General features: G+C 39.9%; 1 protein-coding gene across 13 annotated transcripts in view; it reads right to left on the bottom strand.

Moving 5' to 3' along the window:
- Positions 1 to 16747, bottom strand: part of RNASEH2B (ribonuclease H2 subunit B) — a 125823-nt gene that overhangs the window by 87822 nt on the left and 21254 nt on the right. For all 13 annotated transcript variants that reach the window (XM_035297754.3, XM_008991671.5, XM_035297737.2 and 10 more), the window contains 2 exons: positions 3074 to 3138; positions 1257 to 1362 (listed from right to left, as the gene is read on the bottom strand). In XM_035297754.3, coding sequence (XP_035153645.1) covers positions 1257 to 1362; positions 3074 to 3138 — 171 coding nt within the window. The remainder of the gene's footprint in view (positions 1 to 1256; positions 1363 to 3073; positions 3139 to 16747) is intronic.

A 16747-nucleotide genomic window follows, 5' to 3' on the forward strand; every position in this document is an offset into this window, starting at 1 on the left:
CTGGTAACTCAGTATGGTAAAGGTGCTGTCCACCGCTCCCAGAATGGAGGTAGCCAACTACTTATATATGCAAGGTAGATTCCTGCAAATCAGATTGCCTGAATTATTACTATCAATCACAAACAGGCCACTATTTTTAGTTTTTATTTATTTAATGACTAAAGCCATATGTTTCAGAGCTGCACACCCTGAACAAGGGAACAACGAATTGGAGTTTAAGGTCAGAATAATTTCTGTGTCATCATTTGAAAATGTTAACTGCATTATATAGCTATTCAACTATACATATAAAAATAAGAGGACTCTACTTGGAAAAGAAAAATATCTTTAAAAGATTATAAACGAATAACCTAGGCCGGGCGTGGTGGCTCAAGCCTGTAATCCCAGCACCTTGGGAGGCCGAGGCGGGTGGATCACGAGGTCAAGAGATCGAGACCATTCTGGTCAACATGGTGAAACCCCGTCTCTACTAAAATTACAAAAAATTAGCTGGGCATGGTGGCGCGTGCCTGTAATCCCAGCTACTCAGGAGGCTGAGGCAGGAGAATTGCCTGAACCCAGGAGGCGGAGGTTGCAGTGAGCCGAGATCGCGCCATTGCACTCCAGCCTGGGTGAAGAGAGCGGAACTCCATCTCAAAAAAAAAAAAAAAAAAGAATAACCTAAAAGAAAAATTGCCAAGTAAATCAATTTTCACCTAAAATCAAAATATATTCATCCCTGTATCAAGAAACATGTGTCTTGGGAATAAAATGCAAACAGATGCAGCCCACTGGAACAGTACAACTGTGTCAGAGGAACAGTACCACCAAAAGGTTATGAGCGTGGGCTTAAGAGACAAGCTCTGTAAGTAGCTCAGCTTTGCCATTTACTAGTTTTGAGTCTTTGGACAGGGCCTCAAGATGCTCATAATGAAATTTAGTGGGAGGATCGGATGGGATCATGTTTGTATAGTGGCAACTTAGCAAATGGACTGGCACACAATACACCCCCGATAAACGATAGCCAGGGTTCCTATCAGTGTAAAAGAAATATTTGCTGAATAAATAACTTAAGTATCAATGAATGACAGAAGTAACCTATGGTAGAAATATTCTTTGCTTCTGAAATAAGATGCACACCTGCCACAATGTGTATGAGGCATTGGCAGAAATATGAGGCTTCTGTACTATTAAGATTTTTAAATCCTAAGATAGGCATTTACACATAAGCAACTTACTCCAGACAGAAATCATTTCTGATGAAATGTTTTACTTACCTTCCTTGTCAGTGGAAACTCGGTCACCAGAGAAAAATGCAGTTGACTGCACCCGGGTACTGACATTTACACCGTTGGTTTTTAATGCTGCCATAGTTTGATTAACCTATGAAGCAACCAAGAGGAGGAAAGCAGGGTATTTTCAACTTAACTTTAGAAATCTGAGAGCTCTGATTCTGGAGTCAGGCTGCTGGGTTTGGCTCTGCACCATGGCTAGTTACTTAACCTTTCTGTGGCTCTATCTGTGAAATGGTAATAAAAATAGCACCGACCTCATAGGACTACTGTGAGTATTAAATTCGTTAATATATGGAAAGCCCTTAGAATAGAATCTAACACAAAATCTATATGTAACAATTTTCTAAATAGAATAATATAAATTTCCCACTTCCTAGGAAATATAATCAATAAGTATAAACTCCTCTTTGCTATTCATGCCATTTTCCTTTGCTAAGGGCAAGGATTCTGCTCCATAGGAATACTACTACTATACTGCGAATGAAATCAAACATGACACTCAAATCTTGCCACTACTTTGCAAATTAGGAGTCTGATTATTCTACCGGGCTCATTTCTAGCTCCTCAGGCTTCCAATGAACCTGGTAACACGATATGACAAACAAACATGATTTATTTATAATTTTCTATTTTATTATTTTTAAATGTATTATACTTCAAGTTCTGGGATACATGTGCACAATGTGCAGGTTTGTTACATGCATCTACATGTGCCATGGTGGTTTGCTGCACCCCTCAACCGGTCATCTAGGTTTTAAGCCCTGTATGTATTAGATATTTGTCCTAATGCTCTCTCTCCACTTGTCCCCAGCTCTTGATAGGCCCCAGTGTGTGATGTTCCCCTCCCTGTGTCCATGTGTTCATTAACTCCCACTTATGAGTGACAATATGTGGCCAAACACAATTTTTCACATAAAAGATGGAAGAGAATCTTAGGAAACAGTACTTTAACTACTTGTATCCACTGATATTGTAAAAACTTTATCATTATTCTATCTGGTTTAGTGAGATTCTTAATCAATGTCAAAGTTCATATTATCCTTAGACCAGTGGCTTTCAAAGTTTTTTTTTAATCCCAACCCATAGTAAGAAATATATAGAAATCCAATACTTAAACACATATATAAATGTTTCACATAGCCATACGTAATACTTGCGCTTCCTCTGCTATATTTTAATACTTCCCCTCCCCTCCCTTCCCAATCTGTTCCATTCCAAAAGAAATACTAGTTGTGACCTACTAAATTGATTTGAAGCTCACCACCCCAGTCCTTCCATTAGATTAAGATTCTTAGGATCACTAAGATAAAGGGTTTGCCTATAAGAGGACCCCCTCCTCAGCCTCCAGACCCTGAGAGTGGGACACACTTCCTCTAAACCTGAACAACTTTGCCTGGCTGTGTCCCTGGGTCCCTTTGCCTGGTTGTGTGTGAGCAACATCATTCTTGGAGACACCTGCCAGACTGACAGCAGCCAACAAGTGCCAGGCCTGGTATCATCTTAGTTGGAAAACTCAAATCTGCATCAACAAATAGCACCAAATATTTCACTCTGTAGTAGGATCAGGGAGAAACGAGGATGCAGGTCACAAGAAAACATAAAGTTAACTCCTGAGATACACAAGTTAGGGAGGATTAAAAAGTCAAAGCCTTCTTCTAATACTTGGTATCGCTACACAGTTTTCCTCTTTTTACTGAATATAGCGGATGGTCTCTGGATTCAGATTTACTGCCTTCTGTAAAAATTTCTTAGAGAACTGAATTTTTTATTTTACCACAGGCACTAGAGAGGAACTATACCTTTTTTTCCAGCCACTTCAATGTCTTCTCTTTGCTGTACTTGTAATATTTCTTGTTGTCTATTTCTGGATTACATTAAAAGAAAAGAAAACAGACTCAGCACAATGACATAAAAAATAAACTCATAAGTTTTATCATATACAAGTTAACAATTTAAAAAATATTTCATAAGTTTATATTCTTGAAAAACTTAATTTATGAATCTGAGAACATATATGAAACTTTTTTTTAAAAGATGGAAATAACAAGGAAATAAATTCTTTTCAAAATGCTGCAGAAGAATGCATCCATGCTAACACCTTGATTTCAGACTCTGACATTCAGTACTGTAAAAGAATACATTTACATTGCTTTAAGCCTCTAAATTTTTTTTTTTTGAAACGAGAGAAGGAAAGAAAGAAAAAAAAGGAGTGAAGGAGAGGAAGAAAGAGGAAGAAAAAGAGGGAGAGAGGACGGGAATATTGCTTTATTCTAAAAATGGGTATTAATAATGGCCGATCAATATTTTGTGTATTTAGAGTAGAGAATGTATATTTTGTGTATTTAAAAATGGAGAGCTCTATAAATATTTATTAAGTTTACTTGTTCTGGATCTGAGTTCAAGTTCTGGATGTCCTTATTAATTTTCTGTCTCGTTGAGTCTAAATCTCTTATGGGTCTTATGTATCTGGGTGTTAGGATCGTTACCTCTTATTGTTGCATTGATCCTTTTACCACTATATCTTTGTTGCTTTGAAATCTATTTTATCAGATGCGAGAATAGCAACTCCTGCTTTTTATTTATTTATTTATTTTTGCTCTCCATTTGGTTGGTAAGTCTTTCTCCATCCCCTTGTTTTGAGTCTTCGTGTATCTTTGGATGTGAAATGGGTCTGGATGTAGCATACCATTAGGTTTTGGCTGTATCTTTTGATTGGGGGATTTAGTCGACTTAAATTTAGGGTTACTGCCATTTGATGTTAACTGGGTATTTTATCCATTCGTAGATATAAATTCTTCTTTATGTTGATGCTCTTTACTTTTTGGTATATTTTTAGAAAGGCTAATACTGGTTGTTCCTTTCTATGTATAATGCTTCTTTCAGAAGCTCTTGTAAAGCAGGCCTGGTGGTAATAAAATCTCTGAGTACTTGCTTGTTCATAAAAGATTTTATTTTTCCTTCAGTTGTGAAGCTTAGTTTGGCCGGATATGAAATTCTGGGCTGAAAGTTCTGTTCTTTAAGGATGTTGAATATTGGCCCCCACTCTCTTCTGGCTTGTAGGGTTTCTGCTGAGAGATCTGCTGTAAGTCTAATAGGTTTCCCTTTGTGGGTAACCTGACCTTTCTCTCTGGCTGCCCTTAGTATTTTCTCCTTCATTTCAACCCTGGTGAATCTAACGATTATGTGCCTTGGGGTTGCTCTTCTTGAGGAATATCTTTGTGGTGTTCTCTGTATTACCAGGGGTTGAATATTGTCCTGCTTTGCTGGGAAAGTTTTCCTGAATAATATCCTGAAGAGTATATTCCAGCTTGGATTCATTCTCTCCGTCACATTCAGGTACACCTATCAAACGTAAATTAGGTCTTTTCATATAGTCCCATATTTCTTGGAGACTTTGCTTATTCATTTTTATCCTTTTTTCTCTATTCTTGTCTTCTCGTTTTATTTCATTAAGTTGGTCTTCGACCTCTGATATCCTTTGTTCTGCTTGATCAATTCGGCTATTCAAACTTGTGCATATTTCGCTAAGTTTTCGTGTTGTGTTTTTCAACTCCATTAATTCATTTATATTCCTCTCTATATTGTCTATTCTTGTTAGCATTTTGTCAAATCTTTTTTCAAAGTTCTTAGTTCCTTTACATTGGGTTAGAACAAGTTCTTTTAACTCCCAGAAGTTTCTTATCATCCACCTTCTGAAGCCTACTTCTGTTAATGGAACACAGTCCTTCTCCATCAGGGCTTGTTTCATTGCTGATGAGGAACTATATAATCCCTTGTAGAGGAAGAGGGGTTCTAATTTTGGGTATTCTCAGCCTTTTTAGGCTGGTTTCTTTCCTTTGTTAGAAATTTATCCATCTGTTGTCTTTACAATTACCGCCTTTCTAATTAGGTTTCTGAGTGGACGTCCAGTTTATTGATTCCCAGCGCTGGAATCCAAGCAATCCACTGTGCTGGCCAAAACAGCAGTGAAAAGACTGATGGTGCTCTTCTGCCCAGGAATCTCCGGTCTGGCTTTCTTCTTGAGTCCGTAATAAGTGGCTCTGCCTTCCCGGAGCTCCAAACATCGGTCAGAAGGGGAACCAGTCCTGTTTACTCTGCATGAAGAGCTGCCGTGCCGAGGCGCTGGCAAAACCACTGCGCCGGCCATAAGAGTCATGCTGGTGACCCATGGGGCTCCTCCACTGGGAATCTTCTGGTCCGTGAGTGACAAAAATTCATCTGAAAGTGTGGCATCCTCTTGTTCTCTGTGCTTTCACTGGGAGCTACAATCCTGAGCTGTGAGCGATCAGCCATCTTGGAAATGTTTCGTGAAACATTTGTTTAAATGTTAGTAGTAGTTTGGCTACCTCAGAAGTCATCAACCATTAAATAAGAATTTAAGAAAACCTTCAAATTATACCAACAACTCTGTAGAAAAGGTAATTTTAAAAACTCAGCGAACAAGTGTGAAAGGAAAACAAATCTTGGTGATAGGGACAGGAGGCAGGGAAATTCTGGGCAGAAGAGGGCTGGTCCCCAGCAACAGTCCCACCCTCAAGCCTGGAACCACAGCCCAAAGAGAACATGAATTCCTGTTCTCCCACTCAAATGTTGCCTTTTCCAAAACCAACTATGGCCCACACTGCCCCCCTTCCTGAGCCCATAAAAACCCTAGGCTCTGCCAGTAGAGAGAGAGAAGAGGAGAAGCAGTGGGACACTGGAGACTCTGGCTGGACATTGGACAGAAGCAGCTGGACTTCAGAGGGACAGCTTGATGGTGTTGCTTGAGAGAGGAGTCCGGTCAAGGATGGGGGAAAATCATCTTTCTGCTCCATCCCCTTTTCACCTCCCCTTCCTGCTGACAGCCACTATCATTGGCAATAAAATCCTCCACAATTCACCACCCTTCGATTTGTTTGTATGACCTCATTCCTCCTGGATACTGGACAAGAACTCAGGTGCAGGTGCAAAAGGCTGTCACACTGACCCCTCTACTGAGCTATTAACACTTAAGGGGTTTGCCAATGGCATATCTAAAAGAACATGGACTATAACACTCTTTCTGGGGCTTCAGGGGTAATGGGCACTCCCTTAGACACTGTCATGGGGCCACACTGAATTTTGCTCCTGCTGGCACCCAGAAGCCCTCGCCCCAGCTCCTGCACTCACTCACCTATACTCCTGCTCTTGTGGGGGGGTGGAATGCAGTGGGACCAAGTGAGTGGAGTTTGCCCCTGCTGGCACTGAAGCAGCTGGCTAGTTCTAGTGCCTGTGCACTCCAATTCCTGACTGCAAAGGGGTCAGGGAAAATGTCCTGCTTCATTGGGACCCCAAAATTACTAAGCTGAAGGGAAACATCAAGCTGGGAACTGCTTAGGGCAAACCTGCCTCCCATTCTATTAGGTCAACCCTCTGAGGCTCACCTGAGAGACAAATGCATATCTAATTGCTTCCTCTCTCCTACTGTTTATGTAAAAATGCAGATTCACTGAGCCAGACTAAATTGTGTATTCAATGGAAGATTGATCAAGGACTCAAAAGAATGCAAGCTTTTGTCTCTTATCTACTTCTAATGCGGAAGTCCCCACTTTGAGTTGTTCTGCCTTCTAAACCAAGGTACATCTTACACATATTGATTGATGTCTCATGTCTCCCTAAAATGTATAAAAGCAAACTGTACCCACAACCACATGTCTTGAGCACATGTCTCAGGACTTCCTGAGGCTGTGTCATGTGTGTGTCATTAACCTTGGCAAAATAAACTTTCTAAATTGACAGAGACCTGTCTCAGATATTTTGTGTTCACAGTAGCATACTAAGCGGTCTTAACTGTTGTGAATAATTTTAAGCTCACCTCAATGTTTTCAATGAAACACTTTTTTTCCCTAAAATCAAAAGAAAATCCCAATAAAGAAAACTGAAACTAAAGGCAGATACCTATGAAGTTCACTACATTTATTCAGGAAAAAAATCTTGTTAACTACTTAGTACTGGCATGGTGGGATTAGGAGAGCATTTAAAAAAAGGTGTATCTCTTAACATATTACCAACATAATCATAGCTATTTCAGAAGACTTAGATTTAAGGTAGGCTCAACCTGGCCCTTTATGGGAATAAAAGTTGCACCTTTTATAAATTATACTTACTCTCCTCACAATCCACCCAGCCTTATATACTGTGTCATTAAACCATGCTTTCCTCTGAAACCCTTTCATTCATGGGATTTCTTCTTTCCGTGCAACTAGCAAGGGCAGCACTGCCACTCCAGCCTCCTCTGGCCATGCAAGATTTATCTTTATGACCACTAGTAACCCTCGGACCTGATGCGTATTCACCACCCTTGAGTTATAAAGAATGGGGCTCTTTCTCCCTTCCACCTTGTGATGGGAAATAGAAACTGCCCATTCAGGGGCCATTTTCTACAGTCTGTTAAATCATATGAGAGAGGGGTTGGGAGGTCCCTGGTCTTAGTTCCAGGGAATTTCCTCACTGTTTCAGCCTATGGTTGTCAATGCTGTGGGTAAGATGAGGCAGGATGGATTGGGGGCTGGATATCTGCAGCCATCTCCTTAGGACATGTCACTGCAGTAACAAAAAAGAGGGATAGGTGCAAACAGCATTGTCAGGAGTGTGAGAATTCCAAAGTGCAATGCCCACCATTTAGGAGCCAGAACTACCTGGGCAAACAGCCTACTGTAAACCAAAGCCAATGAGACTGGACTCAACTTCCTCGGAGACTATGTCTCACCCCTATGTACAAATCAGGGGAATTTCAAGAGCATACAGAAATTACGAAATAAATACATGCTGTTGAATGGCTTTTAGAAGCTTTCGTTGCCTGAGGCAAAAAAATTCCCAAAAAAGCTCACTGCTCAAGGTTCTCCTGAAAATCTTACCCTGACCTGGCATCTCACTTCTTTCTTGCCTCTACCTCCAAATTTTCTGAAAGAATGTCTACCATCTGCTGCTGTTTTCCTTGTGTCCCACTCTCTAAGCCCCATGGGGAGGCTTTTCCTCTGCCTCTGGGAAATGTTCTCTAAGGGGCAGAGAGCATAGACTGAGCCATGCTTCCAGGGTTCCTGCATACCCCAGCACATGCTGTCCCTTTGGGAAGCCACCTTGCTCTCAAAGCCTGTTTCCCCAAATGTAAAGAGAGGCTTTTTCTCACTGGGCTGTTCTGAGTATGAAATGTGATAATCCACACAAATCCTATAGCATAATACCTGTCACTTAGCGAATACATAATAAGATAACATGATGAAAAGGATGATTTGTTAATAAAACATAAGAAACTAATGTTTATTCAGGTCTGTGTTAGGTACATTATATACATTTTCTCATTGAATGGTCAGAATGAATCTCAGAATCAACTAAAAAACCATGATTTGTCCCCATCTTCGAAGACTGGGTCTGAGTGACATGAAGTAACTGTCCCAAGTCACTGAGGAAGTAATCAACTCCCACCCATCCTGACTTCAAAGACAGGGATCTGATGTTCCCTTGAGATCATTAGGTCTACACTTTCCTCACTGCCTCCCAACACCCTGTTCTTTGTGGGAAAAACCTCTCCTCCATGGCATATATAAAATTGCTTTCTATTTTTTTATCTCTCTAATTATTTATTTGATTCTTTTCCACTCTGCTTCACCCTCCTCCAAAGCCAACTGTACCATTTCATCTGGTGTGATCTCTTCCTGGCTCAACAAGACTAAACAAACTAACTGGGAACCCCAAAGCCCTGAACTGAGGCTCCACGTGCCTAACACCCAGTGGTTCATCTTCCTCCCATATCACTCTCCTGGTTATTGAGGCCTAAACCTCAGAGCCAGTGCTCACGCCAGCCTTGCCTCCGTGAGCAAAATTGTTTTGGCCATTATAGGTCCTCCATCCCATGGGAAGTAGGAAGTACGGAGAGAAAAGGAGCCAATATTATTTTGGGAGAAATGGGGAAGTAAAAAAAAAAAATACTGTGTTAGAAATCAGGAGGCTTAGCTTCTAGTGCTGAATCAGTAAATACTTTTTTTTTTAAATGAATTTTATTTATGTGTTCACACAATGTTCATGTTCACACAATGGACACACCTGTTTTAAATGCATAATTCGAGGTGTTTGGAGAAATGTACGCAGTGATGTAGGCATCATCCCCCAAAGTTCCCTGGAGCCCTTATGTAGTCAATTCTCACATGGTTGCCCAGACTGCAGGTCACCACTCATCTATAATTACAGGGTAATTCCTGCTTTATTCTGGAATACCACAGAAATGAAATGACACAATATATACTTTTTGTGTCCTACTTCTTTTGCTCAACCTTATTTCCGTGAGATTTATCCATTTTGTTACAGCTAGTGGTAGTTCCTTCCATTGTATGGGGAACAGTAGAACTCCCGAGTTGTAAGAAATTGCCAAGTGGCTATATCATTTTAAGCCTTGGCCAGCCAGGTACGTTAAGGTCCAACTGTCCCACAGCTCACCATCTCCTTTTTTTCTTAATGGTGTTTTTAATAACAAAAGATAATACTTTTGACAAAATGCAATTTATAATTTTTTTTACAGTTAGTGGGTTTTGTGTCCTAAGAAATCTTTGACTATTCCCCAAGGTAACAAGGATTTTTTTTCCTATGCTTTCTTCTAGAAGCTCAATAATTTTCATTTTTGAATTTAACATAGTGATCCATTTTGAATTAATTTTTCTGTATGAGGTGAGGATCAATGTTATCATTCGCATGTATATCAAATTCTTCCATCAACATTTGTTGAAAAGACTATCCTTTTTCCCATTGAGTTATCTTCACACCTTTGGAAAAATAAAAATCAATTGACCATATAAGTGTGGGTTTATTTCTAGATTCTCTATTCTATTCCATTTATCTATACATTTATCCTTATACTAATCCCATATTTATTTTTTAAAGTTAGGGACAGGGTCTCACTCTGTGACCCAAGTTGGAGTACAATGGTGTGATCATAGTTCACTGTAACCTTGACCTCCTTGGGCTCAAGTGATATTTCCTCCTCGGCCTCCCAAACAGTTGGAATCACAGGTGTAGACCATATAGCTGGCTAATTTTTAAACTTTCTGTAGAAATGGGGTTTTGCTATGTTGCTTAGGCTGGTCTCAAACTCTCAGCCTCAAGCAATCCTGCGTTAGCTTCCCAAACTGCTAGGATTACAGGCATGAGTCACTGTGCCTGGCCCCCACATTTTCTTGATTATATTAAGTCTTTAAATTAGTTTTTGTAAGTTCTCCAAATTTATTCTTCTTTTTCAAAATTGTTTTGGCTATAATAGGTCCTTTAGATCAGGTTCCCCAACCCCCAAGCCATGGACTGGTACTGATCTGTGGCCTGTTAGGAACTGGGCCATGCAGTAGGAGGTGAGTGTCACACAAGCAGCACTAGGCTGAGCTTCACCTCCTGTCAGAGTCAGACAGCAGCGGCATTAGATTCTTACAGGAGTGCGAACCCTATTGTGAACTGCACATGTGAGGGATCTACGTTGTGTGCTCCTTATGAGAATCTAATACCTGATGATCTGAGGTGGAATCGTTTCATCCTGAAACTATCCCCCTCCTCGCCCCATCCATGGAAAAATTGTCTTCCACAAATCCATTTCCTGCTGCCAAAAAGGTTGGAGACTGCTATGTCTGCTGCTTTACATAGTCATATAAATTCTAGAATCAATTTGTCAATATCTACCAAAAAAAAAGAAAAAGAAGCTGGCTAAGTATTACATTGAATCTATAGAACAATTTGGGGAAAACAAACACCTTAAAAATACTGAATCTCTAATCCATGAACATGGCCTATTTCTTCATTTATTTAATTTTTCTTTAATTTCTCTCAGCAATATTTTGCAATATTCAACATAATGGTCTTGTACATATTGTGCTACATTTAGCCCTAGAACGTTATTCTTGATGACAGTATAAATGGTACGTTTTTATTCTTTTATCTAATTGTTCACTGCCAGTATATAGAAATACAACTAATATTTGTATATTTGAACTTGTATCCTGAAACCTTGTTAGTTCTAGTAACTTCTTTTGTAAATTCTTTTGGATTTTTCCATACATGACAATACTGTCTGAATAAAGACAGCTGTACTATTGACTTTCCAATCTGTATGCCTTTTTCTTGTCTTATTGCACGTTGGGACATCCACCGCATGGTGAACAGAAGTGGTAAGAGCAGGCATCCTTCTCTTGTATCCAGTCTTGGGGGAAGATTGTGTTCAGTCTTTTACAATTATGTTAGCTCTAAGTTTGCCAAAGATGTCCTTGGAAGTTCCCTTCTGTTCTTCATTTGCTGATAATTTATATCATGACTAAATTTTATTTGTCTTTTCTGTGTCTTTTAAGATAATCATAAAATTTTTCTTTTTTAATACATAAATATGTTAAATTACACTAATTGATTTTCTAATGTTAAACCAATTGTGCATTCTTGCAATTAACCCCACTTAGGTTTTATATATTTAATTTTTAGATATTTGATTTTCTAATATTGTTAAGAAGTTTTCAGTCTATAATCATAAGGGATAATAGTCTAGTTTTTATAGTAACAATTTTGATTTGGTACTGGGGCAATTCTAGTTGCATAAAATTAGCTGGGAAACATTCCTTCCTCATCTATTTTCCCAAAGAGTTTGAGCAAATGTCATTTCTCTGACTATCATTTCTTCCTTAGAGTAGCATTTATTAGTGAAGCTAGTTGGGTCTGGAGGTTTCTTCCTAGAAAGTTTTTAAATTATAAATTTATTTCTGAGTTAACACTCCCTGGCAAGATGATTACTATAACCCAGAAGGCTACACAAAGACCCAGCATATAAAGTACTGCTTAATTTTGAAATTTACCCATTTTGAAAAACAAGGAGGTTTAAAATATTCATGAAGGCCAAGGACTATCCATAATTATAAAAAATACCATAGCAAATTCCTTTGTGTCCTAAATTTAATATTTGTGAGAGTTAATGAGTTTGATAACACATGCATATACTGGAAAGGTATTTTTCCCTTATGCGCCTGGTGCCTATAAAATTGGTTTCAAACATCTGGAAAGATTGGGTTTACAAAATAAAGATGGAATAAAAGTGAGCCCACAGTTAAGTAACATGTTCAGCAATTGGGTAATCAGCTCACAAACTTCAATTTCCCTGATGTATTGTTGAACTGCCTCAAGCACATTTTCACTTCTACTTTCTCAATGTTTTCTATAACTGAGAAACTCATATGATCGCTTTCTTCCTCTGCCTCTTGGGGAAAGAAACTTGGCAATTGTACTTGGGGTATTTTAATCAGGTAAGTTTTCCTGGCTCTCCCTGTTAATCACCTCAGACAGTGCACTGCAGCTTTGGCTGGCAATATGAAACAGTGTTACATTCAAGATAAAGTTCATGACCTTTCATTAGTCCTTTCCCATGCCATCTCTCCACTGAATGTGCACTTCTTTGGCAAGAAACCTGCTCTGAGCCCCACAGCTAGCAAACAGAGACACATCATTTCCTTCACTAATAAAGTAGGCAGGGATAAGGTCACCGCTATCATCATTCAGGGTACAAAAAACCATGGCTAGGTTCACTCATCAGTGGGGAAGGTTCTTACAGGCCTAGCAGCCTTAACCAGGTCTTAAATGCCATAGATGTTTAAGAAGCATCTGGAGTTTAATATGAAAAGGCTGGCTGGGGAATTTGAGTATTTCAGGCTTTACTCTATCTGCACAAGTGCCTGTGGAGAGAATGGAAGTTAAAAAACATCAGCTTTCTTCTTCACCTTTAATCTTCATCATGGATAGTAACTGATGGCTCTTTAGTAGTCATCTTTCTTATTTAGAAATCTAGAAGTAAATTACAGAGAATGGAAGCAAACACTAATTTATAAATAGACAATAATCCAAATTCAAATAGGTAGCCAGTACCCAACACAAATACTAGAAGAAGACCTGTGGGGTCATACAGTGCCTAGAAGTTCTAGGAAGCTCCCTGGAGGGATGAGAATAGACATTTCCTTAAGCTAGGAAGTTTTTTCTGTCTCCTTCCCTGTCTCTTTTTGCCACATAAAGGGAAATTATTAAGAGGGGATACATGAGATTAAAAAAGAAAAATCAAAATGAGGCGTAGTGGCTCATGCCTATAATCCAAGCACTTCGGGAGGCTGAGGTTGGAGGATTGCTTGAGCCCAGAAGCTGGAGACTGGCCTGGGCAACATGGTAAGACCTCATCTCTGCTAAGGATAAAAAGGTTAGTTGGGTGTCATGGCACACACCTGCAGTCCCAGCTACTCTGGAGGCTGAGGTGAGAGGATCACTTGAGCCCAGGAGTTCAAAGATGTGATGAGCAGTGATGATGCCACTGCATTCCAGCCTGGGTGACAGAGTGAGACTCTGTCTCTAAAAAAATTTAAAATAAAAATGAATTTTAAAAGAGTCAAGTTTTTTGGCTGGGTGCAGTGGCTCATGCCTGTAAAACCAGCACTTTGGCCAAGGTCAGGAATTTGAGACCAGCCTGGCCAACATAGTGAAACACTGTGTCTATTAAAAATACAAAAATTAGCTGGGTGTGGTAGCACCCACCTGGAGTCCCAGCTACTCAAGAGGCTGAGGTGGGAGGATCACTTGAGCCCAGGAGGCAGAGGTTGCAGTGAGCTAAGATTGCACCACTGAACTCCGGCCTGGGCAACAGAGTGATACTCCATTTCAAAAAAAAAAAAGAATCAACTTTTTGTTTTTACATGAAACTTCACCAAAAAAAAAAAAAATCAAAAACAAAACCCTTACAGAATATTTGGAAGTGTTACATACACAGATATAAGAAGGAAGGGAAAAGAGTTGCTGCCAGACATGGATTCGAATCCTGATTCTACCACTTCAAGTTCTATAGCGTCCGTCAAGCTACTTAAACTCTTTGAGCCTCAGTTTCCTCATTTGTGAAAATGCAGGTTATTAATATACGATGGAAGAAAATTACTACAAGTACTACATAATATATGTAAACCAATAAGCACAGAATTTCTGCCGTTGTAGAAGTGTATGTACTGAGCTTGTCTTGTTGGACTCTAAGGCAGTAGCAAACTTCCAAATGCTGATCCCTGTGGATCTTCAAGGAAAGAGATGTTTATCTTAGTACACTGTCCCTGTACACAGGTCTTCCATAAAAAAACATATTTCACATATTTATGTTTTGAGTCAAGGGGTAAAGCAAGTAATGTGAAAATGCTTATATATATTTTGATGAAAGGGTCTTTTTGAGGATGAGGCATTTGAGAATCTTATTTATTTTTTCCCCCATTTAAAAATCTTTTAGAGAATGGCCATGGTGACTCACATCTGTAAACTCAGCACTTTAGGAAGCTGAGGTGGAAGGATCTCTTGAGCCCAGGAGTTCAAGACCAGCCTGGGTAACATAAAGAAACCCTGTTGTCTCTGAAAGAAAAAATTAGCCAGGTGTGGTGACTTGCACCTGTGGTCTCAGCTACTTAGGATACTGGGGTAGGAGAATTATTCAAGTCCAAAAGATCAAGGCTGCAGTGAGCCATGATTGCACCACTGCAATCTAGCCTGGGAGACAGAGCAAGACTTTGCCTTAAAAAAAATAAAGTAAGTAAATAAAAATCTTTTTGGTTCTGTTTTTAAATCTTCCATTACTTTGAGATTCACAGGCTGCAGTTTATTAAGGGAAAAATTTGATAAAAAGAAACTGCCAAACCTCTAGAGATTGAATACATCTTTTACTGTGTGAAATTTATTCTTAAGTATTTTATGTTTTGCCCGTCACTTAAAAATAAAGAAAAAAATTGAGGCCTACAGTTTTAGAAATTTGGCAAACATAAACGCTAATAACATAGCTACCTTGTAAATGGAAGCGCAGAATTACCAGAAGTTAGGCAATATTGAGAAGCAAAGGAGACTAAGACAAGTACAGATAATGACACAATAAATGGTCAGGGGTTCAGTGTGCAAGAGGGAAGGGATGAGACAGAGAGAAGCTCTTGCTCTCAGCTGTAGACTATAAGGAAACAAATGCTAAGGCACTAACACTGTTTCTAAATCCAAATTTCTGGGTTTGGCTTTAAGATGATTTTTCTTATATAGCCCTAATATGAGATAACTGCATTTTCAGTTTGTGTTAAGTTGACAAAAATTAAAATGGCTTTATTATTTTTCATTACTTTAACTTTTAAAAATGGTTATGGGCTACTTCACTGGTCACCTATAAAAAGATTGCTGTCTCCTGCCAAACTCGGCATCAGGGAATGTCTTTAATGGAACTGCTTTGATAAAACCTCAGCACCACACATCCCTCCGTTCCAAACTGGAGCTCACCCCAAGTGTGGCCAAGTGTGAATTTACTGGACCCCTTAAACACAAAATGCAATCAATAAGGTTCTCCTCTTTCCCACTGTAAGCTTACACTTCCTGGACTCACCACTTTCTTGGTCCCAGAAGAACCGTCATTGTGGCCAAACCATCTATGACCCCAAACAGCCACACTTATCAACCTGATGTTCTGGTTCCCGCACTTTGTTTCCACATTAACCCTGAAACTACTTGGATGATTTTTTTGAGACACTGATGCCAAGTTTGTATAGTATTTCTAACCTGTAAAAACACACACACTGCCTTATTTTCCCCTCTAAAAAGTCAAATGAATGACAGTGAACACACATCTCTTCATTACCCTATCCTGCTTCTACAGTCCATGTTCCCTGCGTCCAGGATGCCACAACTACACATCCTCTGGGTCAGGCACAAACCCAGAAGTCATTCTTGTCTCCTCCACCTCCTTGACTGCCATCCAACCATCAGAAGCAGTTGGGACCATCTCTAAGTGGCTACTTTCTTCTTGTATCTCCTAAGATCAGGCTACCATTACCTCCTGTCTGGATCACTACAGCAGCCTCGGTGGACCTGGCCTCTTCAATATACCCTCCACACTGCAGACTGCCCTGCTTAAAACTTTACAGACACTCCGCTACCATTAAGCAAAGTCCAAACACACACAGGGCCCTTTATCACCTGGGCCCGTGCCCAGCATTCCTGTCTCACTCCTTACCAACCTAAATCCTTCCTTAGCATCCTATACTCTGAACTCCTTGGAACTTCCTGAACCTGACAAACTTTTCCATATATCCGAGCCTCTGTAACACTGCTTCTCTGACTATCCTTCAGGACCCTATAAAGAGGTCATTTCCCCCACGAAAGCAACACAACAGCTACCCACCTGCACTTCCCACCCAACTCCACCAGATTAAAACCCCACCCATCCTCTCTCTTCTTTTAATGATCCAAAGGTAGATCCTACCTTCAGATCTAATGCTGTGACTGCAGAAAACCTGAGTCATGTGGGCGGGCCAGTGCAGGACAGAGCCCTGCTGTGCAGGCCAGAGAAGCAGTGCCTTACCCTTGATCCAGTCTGACTCTGGCTTGCTTGTGACCTCTGTCTTGCCTGACTCACTGTGCTGTGCAGCTTACTGCTCGACAAAGCCTAACAACTAACACTC

Source organism: Callithrix jacchus, chromosome 1 (genome assembly GCF_049354715.1).
Source record: "Callithrix jacchus isolate 240 chromosome 1, calJac240_pri, whole genome shotgun sequence".
NCBI classification, from domain to species: Eukaryota; Metazoa; Chordata; class Mammalia; order Primates; family Cebidae; genus Callithrix; species Callithrix jacchus.